This window comes from Pleuronectes platessa, chromosome 6, assembly GCF_947347685.1.
Source record: "Pleuronectes platessa chromosome 6, fPlePla1.1, whole genome shotgun sequence".
NCBI classification, from domain to species: Eukaryota; Metazoa; Chordata; class Actinopteri; order Pleuronectiformes; family Pleuronectidae; genus Pleuronectes; species Pleuronectes platessa.
In genome coordinates, this window is record NC_070631.1 from 666485 (window position 1) to 691260 (window position 24776).

Here is a 24776-nt window from a genome sequence, read left to right on the forward strand (position 1 = left end):
CTTCTCTGCCCATAGTCCAAGTTTCTACCACTAGACCACCGCCTCTCTTTTGATAAGAACTCAGGATCATTTCTAAATTAAGTGGATGAATATATTAATAAATCAAATCCTTCCTTGGAGTCCTGGGGAAGAAGTTTGAAGTCTTTCTCTCTTTAGCAAATTTCGAAAATGTGTTTTGAATATTTCATCACACATCGTTCGCCTGTTTGCTTCTGGACAATTTGGACCATCAAATTATAAAATGTAAATATGACGTTGCCTTTGGACGTAACAGAAATGATTAAATCAGAAGATGTAATAAGCAAAGCAATGAAACACACACACACACACACACACGCACACAGACACACACAGAGCTGCCTGTGCCAATTAAACATGTCCCTGGTCCAAGCTGATTAATTGCATTAAATAATTCACAGCTGAACTTTAGTGGGAGACACTTTTGCAAAGCGATAAAGGGGCCTAAGGTTATGTGTGTGTGTGTGTGTGTGTGTCTGTGTCTGTCTGTGTCTGTGTGTTAGTGTGTGTGTTTTTGTTGTGTGTGTGTGTGTCATGGAGAGGCCGAACCCCCACAGTGAAAGCAGGCAATTAGCTGCTGTCTCTCTGAGTGTGATCCAGTGATGACACAACATTCAGTCTGAGCTGAAGTATCCTGATGTGTGTGTTTGTGTCTGTGTGTGTGTTAATGTGAGTTTGAGTGTGTGTGTGTGTGTGTGTGTGTGTGTGTGAAGGTAAATGGGGAGTTTTCTTCTCAGTAGAATATTTACAATATTAATAATCAATATGAATGAAAGCTCTGGAGCCTCAGGTTGAAACCAGCTTTGTGTCACTTCAGTTGTCACAGTGTCGTTCCTCTGGAGAAACACACACTCTCCATCTCTCTCGCTTGCACTCGACCATCAGTCACAGATCAATGATGACGCCCCTCTCTATTCTGCTAAGACATATTGATCCTGTTCCACGTGGTCATGTCCGTCCTGGACACGCTCCAGACGTGAGACATGTCCTTAACGAGGTCGGTGGTTAAATGATAGAAAGACGTGCGGCTGGAGTCATCATGTGTTTTTATAAAAAGCTGTAAAGTAGATGAAGTGGAAATGAAGAAGTGCTGTGGTTCATTGTGGCGTTGAACGACAACCACCACCTCCCTCTGCTGCTCTTTGTGTGTGTCCAGCTCTAGAAGGACCTCTAGTGTTCGTTCTGAGACATGACACGATGACAGAAGCACCAACCGTCTCTGGTTCAAGAGAAGCTGCAGATCTCAATGTTCAGATGTCTTGTCCCCGTGTGGGAGAGGATGAGATGTTCAGGAGCTGCAGCAGATATCATGGATTCAGTTTGATGAAGGTCGGTTGTGTTAGCGTGTTCCAGGCGTGTGCTGCTGAGCGGCTGAAGGATCGAACTGACAATGTCCTGAAGCTTCCCAGTGAGCGAGGGGACGTGTGGACGAGGTTTCTAACATGTGACGTGAAACTGGAAGAACATGTTCAACCGTCTCTGACCAGTAACACTCATAGAAACCAGTCCTGTAAATATGTGTTTGACCATCACAGATCCCTGTTTACCCTCTTTACTCAACTGACAAATCTCCTCCTCTTCCTCTCCTCCTTCTCTTCTCTTCTATTCCTCTCCTCCTCCTCCTCTTCCTCTCCTCTCTTCCTCTCCTCCTCCTCCTCCTCCTCTTCCTCTCTTCCTCCTTCCCTCCTACTCTCCTTTTCTCCTCCTCTCCTCTTCCTCTCCTCCTCCTCCTCCTCTTCCTCTCTTCCTCCTCCCCTCCTACTCTCCTCTCCTCTTCCTCTCTTCCTCCTCCCCTCCTACTCTCCACTTCTCTTCTTCTCTTCTCTTCCTCCTCCCCTCCTACTCTCCTCTTCTCTTCCTCTCCTCCTCCTCTTCCTCTCATCCTTCTCTTCTCTTCTCTTCCTCTCCTCCTCCTCCTCCTCCTCCTCTTCCTCTCTTCCTCCTTCCCTCCTCCTCCTCCTCTTCCTCTCTTCCTCCTTCCCTCCTACTCTCCTTTTCTCCTCCTCTCCTCTTCCTCTCCTCCTCATCCTTCTCCTCCTCTTCCTCTCCTCCTTCTCCTCCTCCTCCTCCTCCTCTTTCTCCTCCTCCTCCTCCAGAGAACGACAGGCCGAGCTCTCTGGTGTCGGAGGTGATAGACTACAACATGCCTCTCACCACCACCTACATGAAGCAGATGAAGCTTCAGTACATGAGCAACAAGGTACGTGTGTGTGTGTGTGTGTGTGTGGCGGGTGTGTGCGTGTGTGTGTGCGTGTGTGTGTGTGTGGCGGGTGTTTGTGTGTGTGTGTGTGGCGGGTGTGTGCGTGTGTGTGTGTGTGGCGGTTGTGTGTGTGGCGGGTGTGTAGGAGGAGACCAGGAGGTGCACTAATGTCTCTGTAGGAGGAACCTCCCACACAGCTCGTCTCCTTCTGCAATTAAATATCGTTAATGAGCCGAAGCTTCAGCTGCAGCTCGGGGGGGGGGGGGGGGGGGGTCACTCCACAAAACAGCTTCTGCTTATTAAGTATGAGACGCTGGTATTTTTATATTCTAGACACAGAATGTATAAATAACTTAAAACTCATTTCTGCTACTTTTCAAAGAAGAGAATAAAAACTTGAGGAAAGACGAAGACGATCTGGACAAAGACAGACGCTGTCCTCATGTTGGTGTCCTGCTCTATCTAGAGCGGCTGCATGTGACAACACAAAACAACCTGTTCAGGGAAACGTCCAGAAAAACATGAGAGCTTCAAACATCTGGATGAGAGAAAGGAGTGGGGGGGGGGGGGGGGAACTAAACGCTACCAACAGCCGTCTCTTCTTCTTCTGTGGTGGCTCGGGTAGGTGCTGCAGCGGGGGGTTGGGGGGGGGGGGTACATTTCATTATGTTCCCTGCAGCCTGTACCACCTCGACACTATCACACTCTCGCTGTCACTCATATTACGTGTGTGTGTGTGTGTGTGTGTGTGTGTGTGTGTGTGTGTGTGTGTGTGTGTGTGTGCTGGACAGATGCAGTATATTGACATTCCAGAGCAGATTGGCTCTTCAGTGGTTCTCTCTCTCCTCAGCTCGTTAACTCGACGCTCTGAGGCTTAATTGGAACGAGCTCAACTCTGTGTTCCCCCATCGTTATCTACACACACACACACACACACACACACGCACCCTCACACACACACACACCCTAACACACACACTCACACACACACCCTAACACACACACTCACTCACACACACACACACACACACCCTAACACACACACACACACACACTCACTCACACACACACACACCCTAACAAACACACACACACACACACACACACGCACCCTCACACACACACACACCCTAACACACACACTCACACACACACCCTAACACACACTCACTCACACACACACACACACACACCCTAACAAACACACTCACACACACACACGCACACAGGCGCGGCGCGTCCCATTGGGCAAGTCGGGCAGTTGCCCAGGGCCTCGGCCACCAGGGGGCCTCGTCTTATTTATGATTTTTTTCTTTATTTTTCAAATAAATCACTCCTCATGTCCTCCTTCATTCTATATGAACCCAATAGCAAGACAGGCTTCATCGTACTTTCTTTTCAACTTGGTTTTTGAACACTGTGTCTTGTTTGTCACTGACCGGCTGCTTAACAGGAACGAGCTCTGATCTCACTCTGTGTCTCTGAGCGAATGTGAGAGGGCGGAGTCCCGGGGCCTGTGTGTGTGTGTGATGTCTGGGGACACACACGCACACACTCGCCCGCACAACACTGTACAGCAGACCTGGGCATTGTACGGCCCCCGGGCCGCATCCGGCCCTTTGGCTGTCTGTGACCGGCCCGCGTGAGGTCAACGGAATATTAGGAATCACATGTAAATAAGTGAAATTCATGCAGAGAATACAACAACATTTCTTTTATTTTGAAGGTCCCTTTTTTTAACATTTACCTGACGTACATCCTGAATGCCGCGAGCGGATGATGTGTTGGCGAACGGAGTTAAGAAGAGATTTGAGTTACTAAAGTCCGCAAAAATGTCAGCCCACGTTAAGAGAAGAAAGATAGAGTTTTTAACGAGACATGGACTGCTAAGTATTTATTTACTGAAGTCAATGGGAAAGCCGTGTGCTTAGTTTGTGGAGAAAAGATCGCTGTTTTTAAGGATTACAATTTGAACCGCCACTACGAGACAAAGCACGGAGAGACTCTTACGGACGAGACGTAACGAGAAGGATCGAGGACATCGGTCATGAAAAACCTGGAAAAGTCATGGAATTGTTAAATGTTTATTTTCCAGTCCTGGAAAAGTGCTTGAAAAAAAATCCCAAAAGTTTTGGAGAAGTCATGGAGATTTGTTATATTCATATTTTCATGTCGTTCATTTACGCTGAGTTTTAATTAATTCAAATGCTTTTAAAAGAAATATGCTCAAAATATAAGTAGGCATACTATCTCATACTAATTGAAATGTTCGGTGGGGAAGCAGGTGAGATAATGCACTACGCCAGGGAAGTGTAGATTTAACCATGCTTGGCTGCAAATGGAAAAGTACATGCCATATGTTACAACAGACGTCAATCAAACTATTGTCTCACTCATTTGCGTAATTCAAGGTTTACTGTATGCTTTGAAATTCTCATTGTTATCTTAAATACTAAATTTAGTCTCTTTTGCATGTGTACACTGAGATCTCACAAAATGTTTGGTCATGGAAAGTTGGTTTAAAGATATTGAAAGTCATGGAAAAGTCATGGAAATCCATGGGTTAAAAATGTGTATGAACCCTGTGTATTATACATCAGGAGGTGTTGTGTAAGTCAGTGCTAAAAATGAATCATGTTACTGATGTTGTAACTAAATTAGTTAACTTTATCAGGGCAAGAGCTGAATCCCAGACAGTTTGTTGCACTGTTGGAGGAGCATGAGACTGAACATGGGGACATAGGCTCCCACACAGCTGTCAGATGGCTCAGTCTGGACAAAGTGCTTAAAACAGTATGGGACCTGAGAGCAGAGATTCAAGAGTTTTGTGAAAAGAAAGGCAAGGACAGCCCAGAGCTCTCAGATGCAGACTGGATGGAAGATGAGGTAAACAGAGAGTTTAATTCTGCGTGGACAGATTAATTTGCTTTCACTGCCAACGATGCAACGATGCAGGTGTATGACAATTCACCATACATTGTCATACACCTGTATGCTTGATATGTGGCGAGGAATTAGCAAACAATAAGAAATGTCATGTTGAAAGACATTTCCAGAGCGAGCACACAGCATCTGCTGAAAAGTACCAAGCTGGAGATGAGTTCTGTGTTTCATTTAATTCAAAGTAGGCCTACACATGTATTATGTTCTCCTCTTCATAAGAGTTTGGTGTTTTCCTTTTTTGTAACAGGTTAAAATAGCAGTTAAACAGTTTTTTTATTGTCGTTCTATAATTTAATAAATGCAACAAACTATAGTTTTTATATATATTGTATAACTATATATATAACTTTATAACCTGTGTAATCAAATATTTGTTTGGCTCCAGGCAGATTTAATTTGGGGGAAGAGGGGGCAAAATTGCTCTTTCGATACTAAAGGTTGACTACCGCTGGGTTAGTATGACACAAACACTAACTCACTCACTCACATGTCTCCCTTTCTCACACACACTCACACACACAAGTCTCCATTTCACACACACTTATTTAATCACTTTCTCTCTCTTTCTCTTTGTCTCTCTCTCTCTCACACACATACACACACACATAGTCAAAATAGATTTTTTTTTGGGGGGGGGGGGGGCCTCAAAATTGTTCTTTGCCCAGGGCCTCCAATTAGCCAGAACCGCCCCTGCACGCACAGACACACACACACACACTCCCACCTGCACCAGCCTCTGTGACTCTGGTTGTTCTCCGGCTCTTTGTCGACTCGTGTCAATCTCATTATCTCACGTTGACATTCTGACATGATTTTTCATATCGTTTTCATGTTAATAGGAAATTAAACCAACATATTCTTCTTTTCTCTTTTCTCTCTGAACACATCGTTGTTATCATTCACATTCTAAGTGGTTTCCTCCTCTTGTGTGTTTGCTGTCGCTGGTTGAGTCAGAACCTGGAACTCGACTTTTCTCTCTGTGATCCAGTTTTCAAAAGTCTCCTCAGAGTCTCATCAGAAGTTGTGTATTGATCCTGAAGGTTCCACTGATCATGAGGTTCAGAGTCTGAGGAGGAGCTTCTCTGACCTGGGACCAGAGCAGCAGGGTCTCAGTGGGACTCACGAGGATTCACTCAGCTCAGTCTAAGTTTAAGTATTAATTAAAGGAAAGTGATCATTAAGTCGTCATGAAGGCTTCACAACATTTTTTACATTCGTCTTTAAATTAATTTGCAGATAAATCATCAATGAAAATAAAATGTTAGTAACTTATAATCTGATAATCAATCTTAGGAAATAAGAGAAATAAAGCTGTTGTTGTCGGCTCCTTGTCTCATGGACGTGTCCTTCAGCCAATCAGCAGCGAGTCCGTCCCTCAGTGGACCAATGAGGTGTCTGATCAAAGGGCCGAGTGTCAAAGAATCTGCACACCTCCACCCAAACACTCTGATATGTACTGTGTGTGTGTGTGTGTGTGTGTGTGTGTGTGTGTGTGTGTGTGTGTGTGTGTGTTTGTGTGCGTATAGTTGAAGCTGCAGTCTGTGAAAAAAAGTCAGAGGCTTGTTTGTGTTGTGAGAGAGAGAGAGAGAGTGAGAGAGAGAGAGAGAGAATGCATATTTGCTTCCACGTCCCCATTAGCCCTCATCCCAAGCATCCGTTCATCTGCCCATCCCTTTATGTTTCCCTCCATCCGCCCCCGTCCCAATTCAATAAGAGGAGGAAATTACCCAGGATGCTTCCTGGCAGGAATGGGGGTGGGAGACGAGAGGGGGAGGATGGAGGAGGAGAGAGAGAAGGCAGGGCGGTGGCTCTTTGTGGCCGAGGGAAGGAGGGAGAGAGGAGGAGGTGCTCGTCCGGGGTGAAAATGAGAAAGATTGTAGGTGATGGATGAAGAGGAGGAAGAGGAGGAATTAAAAAAGGAGAATGAGGCGGTTCATTATCATTTATGGCCCCCCCTCCCCCCTCCCTCCCCTTCTCTGCCCATTATTTCAGCCTCCTCCAGAGGATAGACATTTCATTATTTTTGAGAGTGTGTGTGTGTGTCTGTGTGTGTGTGTGTTTGCGTGTGTGTGTCTGTGTGTGGAGATGGGTTGGGGGTTGGTCTAATCTAATTACTAAATTTTGAGAAGAAGGCTGAATACAAAAATCATATATTTGACCAGCAAATGCTGGAAAAGACCTTTTCGCGAGTTTGTTTCCTGAAAAGAGAAAAGTTAATATAATTTATTTCAATGTGAAGATCACGTGGTCCTGTGATTCATCATGGAATTTAAAGGGTTCACCTCTGCAGTTCCACGCTTTGCCTGTAGGTGGCAGCTTTGTCATGGAAATATGTGAGAGGGCACACTGTTTGATTCCTCACACACACACACACAAACACACACACGCACACACACGCAAACACACACATCCACACACGCACACACGCTCTTAGCAGCAGCTACATGATTATTTATTGTGGCTGCTGTGTTTTTAAATATGTGTCTGTGTGTGATCAGTGTATCTGTGTGTGTGTGTGTGTGTGTGTGTGTGTGTGTGTGTGCGTGCGCGTGCGTGCGTGCGTGCGTGCGTGCGTGTGTGTGTGTGTGTGTGTGTGTGTGCGTGCGTGCGTTTGAGGGCTGTATGAAACGTGTGTAACTGATTCGTCGGCTCGTCCATGAAATAAATCCCAGCAGCTGAAAGAAGCTTTAATACACTTTGTATATTTCATCTGAATCTCATCCTATCGTCTCCCATTATTTAGATTTGAGTTTAATTAATGCTTCATTTTTGTATTTTTCCTTCCATGTGATTAACTTTTCCACCTGAAACGTATAAAAACTGTGACACATTCATTTCACTGTGAATATTAGTGTGAGACGATGTGCAGGATGTGCAGGGCTCGATCTGAGGCTCTGACCAGATCCACTTCCTGTTCACATCTGATTCTTCCTCTTTATTCTTTTATCAACACTTCACATTCGATTTGAGTTGAGAATAAATTCCATTGTTTTATCATCAAATTAAATTTGTGCAGGTTCTAGTTTGTGGTTTGAACATTGATAAGATTTTGATAATATACAAAGAAGAAAAAGAATAAGAATAATAAACTGTATTTATATTCCTCCCTTGAAAACACTGATGCTTTACAAGTTGAAAGGAATCACACATCAGAGCAGGAATAAGAATAACAATGACTTATTGTTTTATGAATTAAAAGCATATCGCTTCGATCTGATTGGCTCAACCAAAGAAAGAAAAACTGAACAGACTTTATTTATCAATGGCTGAGATTCTTTATCCTAATTAATTAATTATCCTTCTTTAAAACTTATTTAATAAAAGTCACCGAACGATTTTATATTTTATTTCTTTATTTAGGCTCATTTAAAATTTTTTAAAGTTTGAGAGACGATGATGAATGGATGAATGGATCTGTCCATCTCCCCCCTGTCTCTCGCCCTCCTTCTCTCTTTCCTCCCGCCCCCCCTCGCTGTGACGTCACCAGCCGTGGCCCCGCCCCTCTGGTTGCCACACGGAGGATCCTGCTGCGCGCTCTCACTCCCTCTGTGCGCGCTCAGGGTCCTGACTCATTACGTCTCATTAGAAATGAAGGATGAGGGGATGAAAACGTGAAGTGAGGGCGGATACAGGAACTGTTCAATCCACAAAGGACAGAAGAAGAGGAGGAAGAAGAAGAGGAAGAGGAAGCAGAAGAAGAATAGGAAGGAAGGAGAGGAGGAAGAAGCAGAAGAGGAAGAACGTTCATGTTTGTTATCTCACACCAGTGAAGGTAGGAAGATGATTTCTGCATCTGCATCCTGATGCTATACATAACTGACTGTATATCACTGACTGTACATAACTGACTGTACATAACTGACTGTATATAACTGACTGGATATCACTGACTGTATATAATACTGTATATCACTGACTGTACATAACTGACTGTACATAACTGACTGTATATAACTGACTGGATATCACTGACTGGATATCACTGACTGTATATAATACTGTATATCACTGACTGTACATAACTGACTGTACATAACTGACTGGATATAACTGACTTGATATCACTGACTGTACATAACTGACTGGATATCACTGACTGGATATCACTGACTGGATATCACTGACTGTACATAACTGACTGTACATAACTAACTGTATATGACTGACTGGATATCACTGACTGACTGACTGGATATCACTGACTGGATATCACTGACTGGATATATTACTGTATATCACTGACTGTACATAACTGACTGTACATAACTGACTGGATATCACTGACTGACTCACTGGATATCACTGACTGTATATAACTGACTGGATATCACTGACTGGATATAATACTGTATATCACTGACTGTACATAACTGACTGTATATCACTGACTGGATATCACTGACTGGATATCATTGACTGTATATCACTGACTGTACATAACTGACTGGATATCACTGACTGTGAATCTACCTGTGGACAAGCCGCCCCCCCACCCCCCCGTACGCAGGAAGAGGTCGATGAATATTCCTCATGTTTCTGGAGGAATGTGAAGCAGAGTGGGTCAGTGACAGACACACATTGTGCTGGTGTGTGTGTGTGTGTGTCTTTGTGTGTGTGTGTGTGTGTGATGCGGTATGACCAACACTCGGTGGCGTGTGCCAGGCGTGTAAACAGTGGCCTCACATGTGAATGTGGAGGGTCACGTCATCGAACCTCCATCTGTTCATCTCCTTGGTCGCCATCCTCCAGAGGCTGATAGGAGTTCAGTGCCTTGCTCAAGGCCCTTCAGCAGGGTTGAGGGTTCCTGGAGAGCGTTTCCATGGGAGCGTCACCTTGGAAGCTATCAGTCGCTCTGTGAAGCTGTCAGTCGCTCTGTGAAGCTGTCAGTCGCTCTGTGAAACTGTCAGTCGCTCTGTGAAGCTGTCAGTCGCTCTGTGAAACTGTCAGTCGCTCTGTGAAGCTGTCAGTCGCTCTGTGAAGCTGTCAGTCGCTCTGTGAAACTGTCAGTCGCTCTGTGAAGCTGTCAGTCGCTCTGTGAAGCTGTCAGTCGCTCTGTGAAGCTGTCAGTCGCTCTACAACCTGTTTCCTCTGAGGCAGATCTCATCTCTTCTGTTTGGACCCAGAGACTTTAGATGAAGATGGACGAAGGGTGAAAGGTCATCAGGCCTCACCCTGATGGTGTCAGGGCCTCTCCGGGGTTAAGGTGCCCCCCCCCCCCCCCAGCCTCAGCCCTCTGCCAGGTTCAGGAGGACGGAGCCTCTTCCAGGATAAGTCCCTCAGTGAGGACCAGCTGAGCTCCTCCTCTGAGTCCAAAATAACTCCAGGGTTCTCCTTACCCGGCCAGGAGCTCAGCAGGAGGGCCGGGAGGCTAATCCCCTTCCTCCTCCTCCTCCTCCTCCTCCTCCTCCATCCTGGGTTGGGTCCCTCTACTTCTGGAGTTTCAGGCCTCGTCCACACTGAGATGTTTTTAAAAGAGTCCTCGTTCACAGTGGACCTCCACTCTGCTCCAGAGACTTGTGGAAACGGAGACTTTAGTAAACAATGACACAAATGCTCTCTCCTGACCCTAACCCTAACCCTTACACGGTTTCTTGTTGTTTCTTGTTGTTTCTTGTTGTTTCTTGTTGTTTCTTGTTGTTTCTTGTTGTTCCTTGTGGTTTCTTGTGGTTTCTTGTGGTTTCTTGTTGTTTCTTGTGGTTTCTTGTTGTTTCTTGTTGTTTCTTGTTGTTTCTTGTGGTTTCTTGTTGTTCCTTGTTGTTTCTTGTTGTTTCTTGTTGTTTCTTGTTGTTCCTTGTGGTTCCTTGTGGTTTCTTGTTGTTTCTTGTTGTTTCTTGTGGTTTCTTGTTGTTTCTTGTTGTTTCTTGTGGTTCCTTGTTGTTTCTTGTTGTTTCTTGTTGTTTCTTGTTGTTCCTTGTGGTTTCTTGTGGTTTCTTGTGGTTTCTTGTTGTTTCTTGTGGTTTCTTGTGGTTTCTTGTTGTTTCTTGTTGTTTCTTGTGGTTTCTTGTTGTTCCTTGTTGTTTCTTGTTGTTTCTTGTTGTTTCTTGTTGTTCCTTGTGGTTCCTTGTGGTTTCTTGTTGTTTCTTGTTGTTTCTTGTGGTTTCTTGTTGTTTCTTGTTGTTTCTTGTGGTTTCTTGTTGTTCCTTGTTGTTTCTTGTTGTTTCTTGTGGTTTCTTGTTGTTTCTTGTTGTTTCTTGTTGTTTCTTGTGGTTTCTTGTTGTTTCTTGTTGTTTCTTGTGGTTTCTTGTTGTTTCTTGTTGTTTCTTGTGGTTTCTTGTTGTTCCTTGTTGTTTCTTGTGGTTTCTTGTTGTTTCTTGTTGTTTCTTGTGGTTTCTTGTTGTTCCTTGTTGTTTCTTGTTGTTTCTTGTGGTTCCTTGTTGTTCCTTGTTGTTCCTTGTGGTTTCTTGTTGTTCCTTGTGGTTTCTTGTGGTTTCTTGTGGTTTCTTGTTGTTTCTTGTTGTTTCTTGTTGTTTCTTGTTGTTCCTTGTGGTTTCTTGTTGTTCCTTGTGGTTTCTTGTTGTTTCTTGTTGTTTCTTGTTGTTTCTTGTGGTTCCTTGTGGTTTCTTGTTGTTTCTTGTTGTTTCTTTTTGTTTCTTGTTGTTTCTTGTGGTTTCTTGTTGTTCCTTGTGGTTTCTTGTTGTTTCTTGTTGTTTCTTGTTGTTTCTTGTTGTTTCTTGTGGTTCCTTGTTGTTTCTTGTTGGTTCTTGTGGTTTCTTGTGGTTTCTTGTTGTTTCTTGTTGTTCCTTGTGGTTCCTTGTTGTTCCTTGTGGTTCCTTGTTGTTTCTTGTTGTTCCTTGTGGTTCCTTGTGGTTTCTTGTTGTTCCTTGTGGTTTCTTGTGGTTTCTTGTTGGTTCTTGTTGTTTCTTGTGGTTTCTTGTTGTTCCTTGTGGTTTCTTGTTGTTTCTTGTTGGTTCTTGTGGTTTCTTGTGGTTTCTTGTGGTTTCTTGTGGTTTCTTGTGGTTTCTTGTTGTTCCTTGTGGTTCCTTGTTGTTCCTTGTTGTTCCTTGTGGTTCCTTGTTGTTTCTTGTTGTTCCTTGTGGTTCCTTGTGGTTTCTTGTTGTTCCTTGTGGTTTCTTGTGGTTCCTTGTGGTTTCTTGTGGTTTCTTGTGGTTTCTTGTTGGTTCTTGTGGTTTCTTGTGGTTTCTTGTTGTTTCTTGTTGTTCCTTGTAGTTCCTTGTGGTTCCTTGTGGTTTCTTGTGGTTTCTTGTGGTTTCTTGTTGGTTCTTGTGGTTTCTTGTGGTTTCTTGTTGTTTCTTGTTGTTCCTTGTGGTTCCTTGTTGTTCCTTGTTGTTCCTTGTGGTTCCTTGTTGTTTCTTGTTGTTCCTTGTGGTTCCTTGTGGTTTCTTGTTGTTTCTTGTGGTTTCTTGTGGTTTCTTGTTGGTTCTTGTTGTTTCTTGTGGTTTCTTGTTGTTCCTTGTGGTTTCTTGTGGTTTCTTGTGGTTTCTTGTTGGTTCTTGTTGGTTCTTGTTGTTTCTTGTGGTTTCTTGTTGTCAGTCTCAACCTCATCTCTGCCTGTTGTGTTGTGTTGGTCGAGGTCATGAGGGTCAGACACTGACGCCTGTGGCTGTAATATCATTATTAAGGTTACGTCTTTTCTTTTCTTTGTGTCAAACCAATGAAACAAAATAAGACAGAAACACATTTACAAAGATATAAACTAAGACGAACAAACACTGAAAAAGGAACGTTTGTTATTTTGTCTTATTTTTTCCTGCTTAGAATGGAAGAGCCTCTCTGTCGTGATCGAGGGCAAAATTTAGTCTGGACTTCCAAGTTTTGTGTGAATCTGTCCCTGATGAAACGTGGTTCTTAGGAGGAAGTTCTTCACTGCAGGTCACTGAGGATCATCATTATGTGTTCAGTTGCTCGTGGTCGTGACACGATGACATTTGATTGGATCTCGTGTTCAGTCGCTCTTTGTTGTGAACGTCGGCGCTCGTCTGCCTCGGTCTGATCCGCTCGGTGCTTGATGAGCTCAGTCTGTGTTTGATTAGTCTGGCCTGAGGCAGTGAGTCGTTCCCCGGCCTTGACACTGGAACCTGGAAGATGGCGGCTCGGTGTTCGTGATGTAAACACACTCACGCAGCAGGAGATCAACCAGGAGACAATCCACTGCAGTGAAGTCACAATCTCATATTTAGAATATTCCCGGCGTTTTCTTGAATGTTTCATGGAGCTCCACCCACGAGTCACCTCCAGGTCACCTGCTGCTCACAGTGAAGACTCCTCCAGCTGTTTGGTGTTTCTCTCTGTTCCCCTTCGTTAAGCACCTCCTCACAGCTCCCTGGGGTTTACTCCTCCTGCAGGTTGAGCTCCTCTCGTCCACGTTTCATCACGTGTGTTTAAGAGAAGCTCAAGAGAAGCTGAAGCGTCAGGCGCACGTGGAGGGAACCTGAACTCCTCTCCTGCTCTGAGGAACCTTTCACACCTGATGTTCAGACTGACCTGAAGAGTCTGAAGCTCAGAACCAAACCAGTGTGTGAACGAGTCTGAACGTTTACACCAGTAACAGGAACCGAGACTAAAGACCATCAGAACTGGGTTCAGTGCAGGAGCAGCATCGTGACGTGTTGGTGCCGGGCCTCTGGAAGTGTCGGCTTACCTCCCACCAGCAGAGGCACTGTAAGCTCCCAGTATAAAAGTACTGTGTCTGTAATTCTAGTAGGTTCCACAGGAAGCGTTTCCATTAGGACCAGTGCTGCCCGGCGGCTGTGCTGCTGTGTGCTCACTGCTCAACCACTGGAACCAGAGCGTCCCTGCAGAGATCAGCTCTATAATGAAGCCGGAGCTGAACTCCTGCTCCTCCGCTGCTCCTCAGCTGCTCCTCAGCTGCTCCTCTGCTGCTCCTCTGCTGCTCCTCTGCTTCTCCTCTGCTGCTCCTCTGCTGCTCCTCAGCTGCTCCTCAGCTGCTCCTCAGCTCCTCCTCAGCTCCTTCCCTCCCTGAAGCCCTCACCTCCTCCAGCTCCTCCTCCTCCGGGCCAGTCTCTCTCTCCTCTCTGATGACTTCAGTCTGAACTGATGAGCCGGCCCTGGTCATGATGGAGCTGAGTCGAGATGGACGACTCAACCAGTTTAAACCTCCCAGTCTGGAAGTCAGAGCTGTGAAATCAAAGACAAAAATTAATTCACTTTTCCAGATGGGTCAAATATTAATTTGGATAATTCCTGGTAATAGATTTGTGATGTTCTGACTGAGACTGAGATTCATTATCCGTTATCAGCATCTTCATATACTATGGATATTGTAATGATCCATAGTAATGACTGGAAATCGTTTTCCAGTAGAACTAACAGGACCTGAACCACCAGTCGATCCCGTCCAGTGGGAGACAAGCCTGGTGCATTCTGGGTGTTGAAGTGTTCAAGCTGCATTTTGGGAAAGAAATACTCTTCTAATGTCTTTTCTTTCTCTTCGGACTCTGGTTTGGAACATTTTAAATATAATATCTTGAAATGTTGCGTAGTTTATTTTTCTGCTCACATTCAATTTGGTTTTTAACATAAATATAAAAGCCTTCTGAACACAGTTTGAAGTGTAGCTCAGTGTTTGGGTGCAGATGTTGACCTCTGGTGTGTGACGCTCCAGGTTGTGCAGACTGACTGCAGCTCGGTTGTGTTGTGTATGTGTGTGCAGGGGGACACAAGCCGGGTCCAGCAGTGACCTTTTCCTGGATTAATCCGGCCTGTGTTGCCCAGGATTGCGTCCTGCAGGGGAAAGGGGTTAATCGTCCTGCTGGGGGCAGATTTGTGACTGACTGGATTAAGTGTGGCTCAGTGTTGGACACTCCAGTAATCTCCAGTATCCATGCCCCTACTGGCTGCTGGGGAAAGACAGAGCGACCGACAGACTCACAGAGCGACCGAGGGAACGACCGACTGATCCACTGACTGAGGTTTGTGTCCTCGAGCTCCGGGAATCAGTTGATTCAGGTTTTGTCGACTCCAGCCGTCCACTGGTTCTGTGGAGTAGAAACTTGTTGATTTAACACTTTACAACAGTTCCCACTCCCTGTGTGAGTCAATGATTAGCAGAGACCGCTCTGTATTTTCAGGTTCAGTGTTGGAATGAACTCCACTGGAATGTCCTTATCTCAGATTGTGTGTTCAGGTTCCACCGACGCCTTCGTCTCTTTCTCCTAGAAGAGCTTTCATCCACATGTGGAGTTTCTCTCTGACCGACGTGTTGCTCTACCTGCAGAGCGGCATCACAGCGAGTGGACGCTCTGCTCACCTGACCTGTCTCCGGGGCGTTAGTTGACTCTGCACCGGGGTCACAGGTTTCCTCAGCTGCCTCTTTATGGAGCAGATTCAGTTTAACAACACTAACTCACAGTTAATCACGTTCCACTTTTCACTTCTTCATCTCAGTGAGTTTGTTTTCGTTCCGTTCGCTTTCAGATATTTTTACACTTGACGTTTTTAGGAGAGTAGAGTTGTGTCTCTGTAGAAGCCAGAGACTCACAAACAACATCACAACACACATCAGCGTGATCACGCACAAACACACAAACAGCTGAAACTAGACAACATGCTCTGTCCATGCTTGAAACAGGAAGTGCTTCTAAAACTCCTCCTGTCATGTGACCAGCGGTGATGGTGATCTCTCTCCATCTCTGTGTCTCTGCTCAATGAAGGTCAGTGGCAGTGTATTGATCCTCTGTACAGTGAACATGGCTTTTTATAACAGGACCACTGACACACACCCTCTGTCCATCTTTCTGTCTGTCTGTCCTTCTGTCTGTCGGTCTGCAGACACCCTTTTGTCTCCTGGTCTCTGTGGAGTCACCGACTGGTTCATTGTCTTTGCACGTTAGCGATGGGCTGCATTTAGTGTTATTAATGGGTGTTTCAGTGGTGGTACCCCAACCCACCCCCCACCACTCTTTTTAAAGACGCAGACATAGACAAAGACACAGACACACACTCACTCTCACACACACACACACACACACACACACACGCACACACACACACACACACACACACACACACACACTCGCTCTCACACACCTCCTCCTCATGGCTGGTTTTCTCAGCAATCAATATTCTGCAGTGGAGCTCCTCGGCCTGCGCCCTGTTAATCCTCACAGCAAGCATGTGTGTTTGTCTCCCTGTGTGTGTGTGTGTGTGTGTGTGTGTGTGTGTGTGTGTGTGTGTGTGTGTGTGTGTGTGTGTGTGTGCTCGCCTCTTATCAATATCTTCACCTCTCCCTCTCAGTTCAGAAATGATCCTCTCTCCCCTCCAGCCCTCATCGATCTCAGTGAGAGATGGATGCAATCAGAGGGAAGTCGTTGGACTGAATACTGAGCGGCTGTCGTGTTGACTGACAGGAAGTTAGTGTCTTAACTTCCTCCTGTGGCGTGATGAGGTGCAGGTCAGCCTGATGCGTTTCCAACATGGCTCCTGTCACTGCCGGCGTGCTGCCGCTCTGTAGCTGTGAAGTGTTGAGGCTCATCATATGCTTCCTGCTGCAGCCTCACAGCAGGAGGCCTCTGTGCTGCCATGTGATGATCACGACCGAACAGCGACTCACCACCTGATATTCAATTTGTGTGGCCACACGGATGAGTCACTTAGAATGCTGCATTTTAATAGAAAGGCATCATAATGGATGTGTGTGGGTGGGTGGGTGGGTGTGTGTGTGTGTCTGCGTGTGTGTGTGTGTGTTTTATCGGAGACGCCAGGGGTGTGAATCGTGGGCGACAAGGCTAAAATCCTCTATCAAGAGGAACTGATGATGGAACACACAGATTTTCTTCATCGTCTGATGGTGAATCACCGCTGGTGGTGGTGGTGGTGGTGGTTGGGGGGTGGGGGGGGGGGGGGGGGTCTCTTTAACACAAACTGAGCAGAGGGTGGAGACGTCTGTCGTTGGTTCGGCTCTGTGATGATTATGATTGGACGATGCTGATTATACTGGTCAACCAGTGACTCTGTGTCTGTCGCATCACGGCAGAGTGAAACCTACAGAAAGAGCAGGTAGCTCTGATGGTTAGTTAGTTAGTTAGTTAGTTAGTTAGTTAGTTAGATGGTTAGTTAGTTAGTTAGTCTATTGACACATTCCACCCGATCCCATTGGCCCTCTCTCATAGCCCCGCCCCCAAAACACATGAACGTACACTGACTGACAAGTGCTACGATGATGATGATGAAGTTGATGATGATGATGAAGGTGATGACGATGATGATGACGATGATGATGAGGATGATGATGATGATGAGGATGATGATGAGGATGATGAAGGGGCCAGCTGCTCCAGTCGTGTCGGTTCCTGTTTCAAAGATCCAGAATTCCATCAAATCAACATCATTATAATGAAAGTTATTATATTATATATAGTACTGGATCAGTTTCAGACGAGACAGAGAAAGGAAGAGGAGGAGGAAGAGGAGGAGGAAGAGGAGGAGGAAGAGGAAGAGGAGGAGGAAGAGGTCGGTGCTTCTGACGGGTGAAGAAGATCTGAGATGACTGCAGAGCCTTCAGTGGGTGGAGCTGGACGACAGCAACTGTGGGGGAGGAGTTAGGACCAGGGGCGGGAGGGGGAGGAGGGGGCAGATGATGAGGAGAGGGCAGCGAGAGACGGAGTTGGCAGGACGAGGGGGTGGGGGTGCAGCAGGGTGAGGGGGTGGGGGTGCAGCAGGGTAAGGGGGTGGGGGTGCAGCAGGGGGAAGGTAGGCAGGAATAAAGGGAGATAAATGAGGAGGTGGGATGGGGGGGGGAGGGGGGGAGGTGGAAAGATGCCAATTTGACAGCCCTGCAGCTTCGGGGTCCGGCTCTGCACCGGCAGCACCAGCGCCTGGAAGACAAAGAGAACAAAGAGACTCGTCCACAACATCTGCAGAGACAGTGTCCCTCTGAGGGAGCGTCTCTGAGTCCCTCGTCCTGCTGGAGACACAACGTCCTGCTGGAGACACAACGTCCTGCTGGAGACACAACGTCCTGCTGGAGACACAACGTCCTGCTGGAGACACAACGTCCTGCTGGAGACACAACGTCCTGCTGGAGACACAACGTCCTTCTTAGGAAAAGACAAAATCACATCAAACCTGATTCAACACTTGATTCAAACGATATGTCTGCTCTACATTTAATGTTTAACATCACATTTGACAGATTTATACAAAGATCTACATTCATGTGTTGAACATGACTCATTGCGCCACCTAGTGTTTGAAACCCTTCAGGGTCGATGTTCACGTAGAATCGACAGTTTGTGACGTCTCTTCGTCGAGACATTTATTTATATATAAACCTCTAAACCGTCCCCATCTTCCCCTGTCTGACAGACACACACACACACACACACACACACACACACACACACACACTGGCACTGCCTCCTGGGCTGGTTGTTCAAACAGCTCAGGACGTCCGTGGTCTTCAGGAAACTCTTGAGAAGCCTCAACTTCATATGATATATTTATATTCTGTCAGAGACTCAGTTACACATCGTAGATAACTTGGTGTGTGTGTGTGTGTGTGTGTGTGTGTGTGTGTGTGTGTGTGGATGTTGTGTTTTCATCCTGTCGATGAAAACACCACGATGTTGGTTTTTGTGTTAGTTTGTTTTCAGCAGATTCTCTACATGTGTTAGTGATTGATCAAATAATTAGTTTCTCTTCTGTCCAGAGACTAAGATACTTATTGACATATCATTTCAGCTATGGGGGGGACAGAGAGAGAGAGAGAGAGAGAGAGAGAGAGAGAGAGAGAGAGAGAGAGAGAGAGAGAGAGAGAGAGAGAGAGAGAGAGAGAGAGAGAGAGATGCTTTCTTATGTCTGTCCAGTGGCTAACCTGATTAGCTTAGCAATGCTATGGAACCAGATCCGGCTGCTCTGTTCTGGAGACACAGACACACACTCACACAGACACACACACACACACACAGACACACACAGTTGGACACAACATGTATTGAGTCAGCAGATGTGATCTCATGTTAGTTTGAGTGAATCTGCTTTATTCCTCCTTCTTCACTTTCTTTCTCTCGGCAGCCTCTCCCCTTCTGCCTCTTCATCATTTTCTCTTCTTCCTCTTGTCCCCTTGTAGCTCCTCCTCTGTTCCCCTCCACCATCTGCCCCCTGGCATCAGAGACACACACATCACACATTTGTTGTGGTGTCTTCGTCGTGCAGTCCTCCTCCTCACCTCCCCCCTCCTCCTCCTCCTCCTCCTCCTCCTCCTCTTCGTCCTCTCGGGTTCTGTTGTTATGTTGGAACAAGCTTCTCTTTTGTTCTTTGATGAAAGTTGTAACATCCGTTGCTCCTCTCACCTCCACTCTGGTAAAAATAGACCATAGAGAAAAGTGGCAGTTAATTATTCATCTCGGTTGCACTTAACTTCTTTGCACCTCTCATAATCTTCACCGCAGTCATCATCATCATCCTCCTCTTCATCGCTGTCAGACTGTGGTTTGGGGGTGAATGAGGAGATGATTCAGTTTGACTGTTGAAGAGTCATCACATGGTCAACAACCTCTGGAACGAGTCCAGGTCAGAGGTCAAAGGTCAGAGGTCAGCACCATTGCAGCTCCTTTAATACAAGTTGTTGAAAGTCAGTGACAAATAAAACATGAATGTGTTTTAAAAGCTGTAATAACAATGAAGATGATAGAAACTATGAAGATCAGTAGAAAGTCTATAAATCCATTTCACAGTCATATAGATGGAGGATTTGAACAGCTGCTCTCAGGTCAGCAGACTGATCCCCAGCTCCCTCCGCCTCCTCAGCGATTACCACCAGATGATTCTCCTGCATGGAGGAGGAGGTGTTCTGTGTTAATGTGGATGAAGCCTGAGGACAGACTTTCACATTCAGTCGTATAAGAACCATTTATTAAAGTGCTAGATATGTTCTCGTTCTTTCATGTAAATCTGAAAAAACTGAGTGAGTCACAGCTGTTCAGCTCCAAGAGAAGATTCCTCATCTTATCATCTACTCACAGATTGAACATCAGATATCATCTCATAGGAATCATCTGCTCCTCAACACAGAGGAGGAACCACTGATTATACGGTTATTGAAAATGAGAACATGTGATGTATTGTTTGCATCATGTTTAGTTTGTAACGTCTGTGTGTTGAGGTTGTTTGTCAGTGATTCAGATTTTAACTGTTGTGATAAAACCACAAACATGAACCGGGTCACAACTGATCTCAGGTTCCACTGATCACAGTGAAGTTCAGCTGCAGATCACGATTCTTCAAATCCACAAATCATCTGTGAGAAAGTTCTGTTCCATCAAGACCCTGGACTTCTGTCGGCCATCTTTGTTTACAGCTTCGTCTCCGAGCACACGTGTGCATCATGTGTGTGTCGCATCATCAGATTGTCTGTTTTGGAAAATAACTAAAATTGTGGTGTGCAGTCCACACTCATTTCTGCCTCACACACACACACACACACACACACACACAAACACACTAATGACGCAGCTCAGCCGTTTCCAGAACTACGCTGAGGCCTCCAGTTATTGTTAGTGTGTGTGTGTGTTTTTGTGTGTGTGTGTGTGTGTGTGTGTGTGTGTTAGTGTATGTGTGTGAGTGTGTTTGTGTGTGTGTGAGTGTGTATGTGTGTGTGTGTGTGTGTGTGTGTAGACTCACTGGCGGGCTGCCTGGTTGCAGTGAGGAGTCTAATCCAGTGTGACGAGCTCGGGGAAACTCCTCCTCTGAGAACCTGCTTTAATAGACAGATGTGGGTCAGTGCTGCCACATGGACTCTGTGTGTGTCTGTATGTCTTAGTGTGTGTGTGTGTGTCTTAGTGTGTGTGTGTGTGTGTTTTCTCTTTAAATGGGGATCTACTGCAGTGTTCCTCTTTCCCATTGGATTGAGCAGTGAAAGCAAACACAGAGTTTTAAAGAGCAACTTTCACATCAGTCAAATCTCCTCCCGTCATCTGACAGTGGTTTATGAACTCAAACATCTGGAGTGAGGTGGGTCGGTCTCAGGTCCAAGGTCCCAGGTCCCAGGTCCCAGGTCTCAGGTCCCAGGTCTCAGGTCCTGGGTCTCAGGTCCCATGTCCCAGGTCCAAGGTCCCAGGTCCAAGGTCCCAGGTCCCAGGTCCCAGGTCTCAGGTCCCGGGTCCCAGGTCTCGGGTCCCGGGTCCCAGGTCCCAGGTCTCAGGTCCCAGGTACCAGGTCCAAGGTCTCAGGTCCCAGGTCTCGGGTCCCGGGTCCCAGGTCCCAGGTCTCAGGTCTCAGGTCCCAGGTCTCAGGTCCCAGGTACCAGGTCCCAGGTCTCAAGTCCTTCCTTCCTTCCTTCCTTCCTCCCTTCTTCTGTCACTCCTTCCTTCCTTCCCCTTCCTTCCTTCCTTCCCTCCCCCCTTCCCTCCCTCCCTCCCTTCATTCCTTCCTTCCTTTCTTCCTTCCTTCCCTCCTCCCTCCCTCCCTCCCTCCCTCCCTCCTCCCTCCCTGTCTCTCTTCCTTCCTTCCTTCCTTCCTTCCCTCCTCCCTCCCTGTCTCTCTTCCATCCCTCCTCCCTCCCTCCCTCCCTCCTTCCCTCCTCCCTCCCTCCTCCCTCCCTGTCTCTCTTCCTTCCTTCCTTCCCTCCCTCCCTCCTCCCTTCCTCACGATCTGTTTCAGGACACTTGGTGTTTTGAACTGAACTCTGTCAGTTCCCATCAGCCCCTCTGGCAGATGCAGTTTTCGATGGTGTATATTTTGGGATGGAGGACGAGCGGGTGGAGCTGAGAGGGAATCGAGCGTGTGATGTGGCTGCTGCCGGCGTGGCCTGCAGGTGCTGCCCACCGAGCGGCGTGTTGTGTTTGATTTGTGTTGTGTTCCCTCTGGTGTTTGGGTCAAACTGCTCAGTGGATGCTCACACTGACAGAGCGTGTAAATAAAGAGATTACAAACGGATTAAAACACAGATTCATTCCTGTGGACGAGGCTGATCTGATTTTAGAAGGATTTACACAGAGCAGTGGAAATGTGTCTCCATTGATTTAGAGCTTCTGCTGCCCAGGAACTGATCTGAGACCTGGTGGTTTGTTGTGTTTGTGTTGAAGTGTTGATGAGGTCTGAGGATCTGAGACACAGAGGAACCGTGTATCATTTCAAACTTCCTCTGACATCATCTTCACACTGTTCTCATGATGTCAACACTTAGATTCACTGCAGTGAGGCCTCTGAGCACAGGGTCAACTCCTTCACTTCACGTGAACACAAACCAATTTAACACAATCTTGTTGTTGTAGAAGTTGTTGAATGTGATCGGATCAGAAATTCAGGCATCACAGCCAAGTGCAGAATAAATACTGAATAAATGGAATAAAGTCAAACTATTAAAGAGCCAGAGCACGAAAACACACAAAAATGACCAAATCACATGTGTTGAATAAGGATTCTCAATATTTATTTTAATGCTCTCTTCACTACAATCTGTATTAGAGTTGATGTATTAATGAATGCTCATTAAATCATGAAGAATAGACCAGACGTAGGTATTGGTTCAGAGACCTTAAAATGTGCCTGAGGATCAAATGTAGGTTAAATTCCTCAAGTATAAGAAGATATTGGTTTTATTTCATATATATATATAATCCTTTATAATCTGTGTCTGGATCTATATGAACCTCTCGGCTCTTTGTTGATGTTGCAGCTCTTTGAACCCGTGTGTCTCTTCTCTGCTCAGGATGACAGTTCGCTGAGCAGCGAGGAGGAGATGAGCGAGCCCACGTGGCTAACAGCTGATCTGGGAGCAGCGTCGGACCTGAGCCCGCCGAGCCGAGCAGACAGGATGCGCCTCAGCCCGCAGAGCGTTCACATGAAGGAGGACGAGGGTAAGTGATGAGCGATGAAGAACCTCATGAGGCTGCTGCTGAGCAGGAGAACTGTTCTTCTGCTTTTAGTGAACTTCTTCACATTGTTGTCACTTGAGCTGATTAGATGTCAGAGGTCAAAGGTCACAGAGAACTGCTCCAGCTGATGGAGGCAGACAGACACAAGGAGGAGATCCAGGTCTGGAAGCTCAGCACATTGAACCATCCTGACGTCTTTGCTGAATCTCAGTGTTTCAAACTTTGTGACGCTGAAGAATTGAAGTGGTTGAAATATTGAGTTAAAAAGACCAAACTCAGCGTCGGCTCATTGTGTGTTCACGTTGGGATAATTCTTTAATATGAAAGTTCTCTTTTATTATGAGTGTGGCTGTTTAGTGGTAGAGCTGCAACCTGCACTGACTTCAACCCGTGTCTCTGGAGCGGTTGTTCCACAGAGCAGCTGTCGGTCGCTCTATCTGCTCGTTCACACCTGGTCTCATCATGTGGCCTCACATGGTCGTGATCTCCTCCCTCAACACAAACTAACACATCAGTTCTGCTCACCAAGACCAAGTTACGTTGTTTACTCAGTCGGAGTACACAAGAGTACACAAGAGTGTGTGTGTGTGTGTCTGTGTATGTGTTTGTGTGTGTGTGTGTGTGTGTGTGTGTCTGTGTGTGAGAGTTCAGTGCCAGGCTGGAGTAAGTGCTCTGACCAATCAGCATTAAGATCTGTCTCTCTCCCCACGAGGAAGAAGAAAGATCTCATCATGAGAGAGAGTTGAATTATATATTTTAATTTGTTCCCATCGATTAGTACGAAGCATTTTTCATTCTCATCATAAAAGGAAAAAGAAACTGGCAACAGACAAGATGGTTGAAGAGGATTGCATGATGGGAAGGTGGCGGGAGGGAGGAGTCCAGCTTGTGTGTCTGTGTGTGTGAGTGTGTGTGTGTGTGTGTGTGACACTACAGTATGTGCAGAGTGTATCAGGTCATTAAAAGGTTTCTCTCCTTCCTGCACCTCATCTAGAAGAGGAGTGTGTCTCCTCCTCTTCCTCCTCTTCCTCCTCTGAAGCACAGATCCTCTAAACGCTCCTCGTTCCTCTGACGACCTGGAGGAGCTGCTCGGGTTCCAACTCAGTTAATATCTGTCAGTAGAGCGGTCATCCTCTTACCAGAAGGCAGGTGGTTCGAATCCCAGTCTGTGTCACGATACTGAATCCCCAAATGTCCCCCCCTCATAGAGAAAGTGCTGCACACAGTGTGTGTGTGTGTGTGTGTGTGTGTGTGTGTGTGTGTGTGTGTGTGTGTGTGTGTGTGTGTGTGTGTGTGTGTGTGTGTGTGTGTGTGTGTGTGTGTGTGTGTGTGTGTGTGTGTGTGAGTGTGTGTGTGGTGAAGTCTGCACCGTGAAGCACTTTGAGTCGTCAACACAGGAGAAGATCGATTTAAAACCATCTTCGGTCAAACCGTCCTTCAGCGTGAAGACGAGCGGCCTCCTTCACTCCTGAAGCCTTCCCTGGGAGATGTGTGGTTTCCTGCTGGTGGCAGATCTCAGATCAGCCGACCTGCACCGGGTTGTCACCGTGGATTTATTCATACAACGCCACCGGAGCCGACCTTGGAAGGAAGTCCTGCTGGCGGCGGTGGATCTGAGGAGCCCACATGTGTGAGAAGGTGTGTGTGAGCCCCTCCACATCACTCTGGGTCTACCCCCCCCCCCCCCCCCCCCCCCCCCTCCATCCTGGATCCTCTTGTTCTGAGGGACAGGGCTCGTGATGAAGAGGGCTTGTCAGGAGGTGGAGATGAAGGACAGGTCCTCTTCATGGGGGATGAAGTGAAGAGGAAACGGAAGTGTC

The 24776-nt window shown here is 46.4% G+C and overlaps 1 protein-coding gene across 1 annotated transcript in view; it reads left to right on the forward strand.

Moving 5' to 3' along the window:
• The window catches only part of LOC128441824 (nucleolar protein 4), a 52818-nt gene extending 29872 nt beyond the window's left edge, over positions 1-22946 (forward strand). Inside the window, exons 4-5 of the mRNA XM_053423930.1 lie at positions 2115-2218; positions 22791-22946. Of these exons, the coding sequence (XP_053279905.1) occupies positions 2115-2218; positions 22791-22946 (260 nt within the window). The remainder of the gene's footprint in view (positions 1-2114; positions 2219-22790) is intronic.
• The last annotated feature ends 1830 nt before the right edge of the window (positions 22947-24776 follow it).